Below are 5,000 nucleotides of genomic sequence, written 5' to 3'. Positions count from 1 at the left end.
TGGCAGCAGTTTATTGTCAGTGTGTGTGTGTGTGTGTGTGTGTGTGTGTGTGTGTGTGTGTGTTTGGAAGACGGCAACGGCTTTTTCATATAGTGAATGAGAAGGGAGGGAAGGAAGGAAGGAAGGAAGGAAGGAAGGAAGGAAAGAGAGAAGAAAAGAGAAAAAAGGAAGAAAAGGATGAAGAACAAAGAGAGAGAGAGAGAGAGAGAGAGAGAGAGAGAGAGAGAGAGAGAGAGAGAGAGAGAGAGAGAGAGAGAGAGAGAGAGAGAGATGTTAATGTGATACCAGCTTACATCGTGTCTTGCGTGACCCGAATATAAGCGAGAAGGGTGAGAGGGAGGGAGGGAGGGAGGGAGAGGAGCGGAGAGAGAGAGGAAAGGGAGGAAGGAAGGAAGGAAGGAAAGAGGGAAAAAGAGAGAGGATAAGGGAAGGAAAGAGAAACTAAAGTAAGGAAAAGGGGAGAGAGGAGGGAGGAAGGAAAGGAAAGAAAGAAAAAAGGGAGAAAAGGGGAGGAAGAAAAGTGAAGGAAGGGCAGGAGGAAATAGAGAGAAATTGAAAAAAAAATGGGAGAAAAGGAGAGAGGAAGGGAAGGAAGAGAGATTCAATAAGGAAGGAAGGAAGGAAGAAAGAAAAACTGAAGGAAAGATAGGAAAGAAGAATAGATGGATACACACACACACACACACACACACACACACACACACATGAATGAACCAGACTACGGTTACTCAAGGTTACGAGAAGGAGGTGATGGTGGTGGTCAGTAGGGAGGAGGAGGAGGAGGAGGAGGAGGAGGAGGAGCATATATATACCTCTTGAGCTGGAACATAGTGGAGAGATGCGACACAACCCTTCGCTTCACTCGGCTTCCTCTCCGGTTAAGCTTCATTTTATCGGTTTTTCAGGTCGGATCCGGATAAGACACACAGACGGACAGACAGACGGACGGCAAATCACAACCACGCCTCACTATCCAGACCTTTCACTCTCCATCCCCCGGAGGTAGAAAGGCACAGACAGACAGACAGACAGACAGACAGACAGACAGACAGACACGAGTAAGATTTCCGACTCGTCACCGCCTCTCGCTGCCTCGCTGTCGGCACCTCGGGTTGGTCGGGTGTCAGGAGGGGGGTGTCAGGGATAGTAGTGGGGGGGTGGGTGGGGGGAGATATGCCTGACTTTCGCTTCGGAGGCCTGTGGTGAGGTGGTGGTGGTGGTGGAGGTGGTGGTGGTAGTGGTGGTGGTGGTTGCGTCATCAGTTCCCTGTCTAACCACTTTTCTGCTTCTGCTTCTCAGGGCGAGACTAATCCGGTTTGTTCGTGTGTGTGTGTGTGTGTGTGTGTGTGTGTGTGTGTGTGTGTGTGTGTGTGTGTTTGAGTGACTGGCGGAGTGACGTGACTGACGTACTAACTGACGTGCCAGTTTATGTTTTAGGCATCAAACGTGTCATCATGTCTTTCCTGTGCTTTTCATCCTCTCTCTCTCTCTCTCTCTCTCTCTCTCTCTAGCGGGGCAGTGCCGGCGCCTCGCCCGCCCTTTCTCCCTGCAGCCTCTCTCGCTCCGCCACACACACACACACACACACACACACACACACACACTCCTCCACCACCACCACCACCACCACCACGGTCCACTACTAAAATTTTATCAATCACTTTCTCTCCTCTGAGTCACTTTTCCCTTCCTTTCGCCCTCGTCGTGTCTTTCAAGCGTGGCGGGGTGAGCGAAACACAGCTTATGAATATTCAACTCCAGGACCTTCCAGCACCCGGGGTCACTCGCTGGGTCACGCACACGCACACACACATGCACACACTCGCTAAAGGATCACCGCCCAGATTTTCCCTTTCAACACCATGCACGGATGCTAAACCTTCATTTCACACGCTCATTTCACGCTCAAAAGTTTCTCCCGCCGGGGTCACGAGAGGCGAAGGTGGTGGGCGGCGTGTGGCACTTGGCGCAGCACTGAGGGTTAGGTGGGCCAGGTGCCGCGCGGTGCCTCTCAGGGCCGCGGGTTGTGGCCATTCACTCGGAGTTAAAAGATAGCGCTTGGTTTTCATCTTCGCCTCGCCCGTCGCAGCCACGTGGGTCACCTTCTGGCGTAGTGTTATGCGTACGGGTTTGCGGTGGGCGTGGCAGGCGTGTCGTGGACGTGTAAGGGGCGGTGAGAGGCGGGGAGAGGCGGCAGAGAAGTGCAGTAATTAGTGTGTTGATAACCGCTGTGGTGTAGCAAACTGCCCTTCACTTCGATCTCCGTGGGGTTTTTCTTTGGCAGTGTCCAGCCCCGCGGTGTGTTGGCTTTTACTTTACTCTTTCCTTTGCTTTGCTTTGATTTGCTTTAATTTTTTACTTTACTTCGCTTTACTTTACTTGTTTGCTTCTTCGCCAGTGTCCAACGTGGCGGTGTGATGGCTTTTAATTTACTGTTCTACTTTAATTGGCTTTACTTCTTTACTTTTTCTTCGCTTTATTTTATTTCTTTACTTCTTCGCCAGTGTCAAACATGGTGGAGAGATGGATTTACTTTATTTTCTTACTTTACCTTATTTTACGTCACTTTAGCAAGCACTCACCCAAACTCCAACCCATTAATGGCCCGCCCTAACATGGCAACTTTACTCTTGACATTTCAGTTCATTATTTACTTCATTTTCCTTTATATCACCTTACTTCACCTCGCACCCTCTCTCTCTCTCTCTCTCTCTCTCTCCAGCCCCGCCCCGTCAGTGCCCCAACATGGCTACCCGCTCGTGTCTATTTCAATTTAATTTCGTTCCATATCAACCCGTTTCATCTCGCCCCTCGCCCCATCTTACCTCGCCCCGTCACGTGCCGCCCCGACCAGCCCCTACCAGCCCCGACCAGCGCCCGTGTACCTAGCCCAGTGTTGATGTGTTTCTCTTTTCATCATTTCTTCACTATACAGATATGGGACGGGTATAGAAGAGACAGACAGACAGACAGACAGACAGGTAGGCAAACAGACAGACATATACGTAGGCAGACATTAGGTAGATTTATATACAAATAGATGGGAACAGACACACAGACGGACAGACATAAAGCATATCCCTATAAAGACAGACAGATATACAGAAATGAAAAAAAAAGAAAAAAACGGCAACAAGAAACAAATAAAGGAGATGAAGGCGAGAGAGAGAGAGAGAGAGAGAGAGAGAGAGAGAGAGAGAGAGAGAGAGAGAGAGAGAGAGAGAGAGAGAGAGACCATTACTCATAAAAACTACAGTAACCTTTTATCTCTCTCTCTTTTTCCTCCTTCTCTTTCCTCTTTCCTCCCTGGTCCCTCCTCCCCTCCTCCTCCTCCTCCTCCTCCTCCTCCTCCTCCTCCTCCTCCTCCATTACTCTCATCAACTTATGTGTCCTCGTCCACCACCACCACCGCCGCCGCCACCACCATTACCATCACCACCACCACCACCGCCAGGTATGCCCGCCGAGCACCTGTCATTACTAGGGGAATGTTACGAGGTACTAGGGCACTAGTGACGCGCAGGAGTAAAAGGGAATGGGCCATTAGTGGTCCTGGTGATGGTGGTGGTGGTGGTGGTGGGTATAGAGGTGGTAATAATAGTGGTGAAATGGTGGTGGTGCTTGTAGTAGTAGTAGTAGTAGTAGTGATACGCAGAACATAACTCTTCTTTAAGTTATACTAAGTTAGGTTAAGTTACGTTACGTTACGTTAGGTATGGCAATTATATGTTCAGGTTAGCTTAGTTTATAATAGGTTAGGTAATGTAAGGTCAGGTTAGGTTAGGATAGTCAAGATTAGGTTAGGTACTGTAAGCTCAAGTTAGTGAAGGATCTTGAGTAGGTTAGTTAAGTCAAGTAAGGTTAGATTGGGTTGATTAGGTTAATTAGGGATTTTGATTAGGTAGCTTAAGTCAAGTAAGGTTAGGTTAGGTTAGGAAGGGTTAGGTTAGGTGCCGTAAGCTCAAGTTAATGGAGGATCTTGCTAAGGTTAGTTAAGTCAAGTACGGTTAGGTTAGACACTGTAAAGAAGTTAGTTAAGGATCTTGCTGAGGTTAGTTAAGTCAAGTACGGTTAGGTTAGACACTGTAAAGAAGTTAGTTAATGATCTTGCTAAGGTTAGTTACGTCAAGTACGGTTAGGTTAGACAATGTAAAGAAGTTAGTTAAGGATCTTGCTAAGGTTAGTTAAGTCAAGTACGGTTAGGTTAGACACTGTAAAGAAGTTAGTTAAGGATCTTGCTAAGGTTAGTTACGTCAAGCAACACTCAGTAATGCCAACAAGGAAGTCACTCACCTAAACTTGGCCTCCTCCTTGGCCACCTTCCTGGGGTGCAGTGCCTCCCGAGACCCGTGGGCGTGCTTCATCTTCTGCCGCCGCCTACTGCGCTCCGGCCGCCCGCTGCTGCCGCCCACGCCGCCCACGCCCTCGCCGTCCCGCACCCGCCGCAGCGAGAACCGCACCTCGCTCACCGCCTCGCCCCACGTCCGCCACACCTGAGGGAGACGCTGAAGGTGAGTGTGTGTGTGTGTGTGTGTGTGTGTGTGTGTGTGTGTGTGTGTGTGTGTGTGTGTGTGTGTGTGTGTGTGTGTGTGTGTGTGTGTTGTTGTTGTTGTTGATTAGATTATTAACTTTTTATTCTACTACTCTTCTGTCTTACTTTTCCTCCTCCTCCTCCTCTTCCTCTTCTTCCTTCTGCTTATTCTCCTCCTCTTCCTCCTCTTTCTCCTGCTTCTTCTCCTCCTCCTCGTCCTTCTCCTCTTCGTCATCCATGTTCTCTCTTCCTTTTTCTTTTTTTCATCCCTTCCTTCTTTCTTTATTTCCTTTTTCTCTCTTCTTCTTCTTCCTCCTCCTCCTTCTTTTCCTGAACCTCTTCCTGCCATTCTTCGTCATCATTATTCTTCCTTTCTTCTTTTTTTCTTTCTTTTCTGTTTTTTCTCCTTCCTCTTCCTCCTCCTCCTCCTCTTCCTCCTCGTTTATCTTCATAATCGTAATTTTTGTCA

The 5,000-nt window shown here is 48.6% G+C and overlaps 1 protein-coding gene across 1 annotated transcript in view; it reads right to left on the bottom strand.

Moving 5' to 3' along the window:
* LOC135095796 (ras association domain-containing protein 10-like) overlaps nucleotides 1-5,000 on the bottom strand; it is a 21,144-nt gene that overhangs the window by 3,619 nt on the left and 12,525 nt on the right. Inside the window, exon 3 of the mRNA XM_063996908.1 lies at nucleotides 4,294-4,493. Within this exon, the coding sequence (XP_063852978.1) occupies nucleotides 4,294-4,493 (200 nt within the window). The remainder of the gene's footprint in view (nucleotides 1-4,293; nucleotides 4,494-5,000) is intronic.

Source organism: Scylla paramamosain, chromosome 3, assembly GCF_035594125.1.
Source record: "Scylla paramamosain isolate STU-SP2022 chromosome 3, ASM3559412v1, whole genome shotgun sequence".
Lineage (NCBI taxonomy): Eukaryota > Metazoa > Arthropoda > Malacostraca > Decapoda > Portunidae > Scylla > Scylla paramamosain.
The sequence above is the reverse complement of the archived record's forward strand: the minus strand, read 5'-3'. Positions and strand labels throughout refer to the sequence as shown.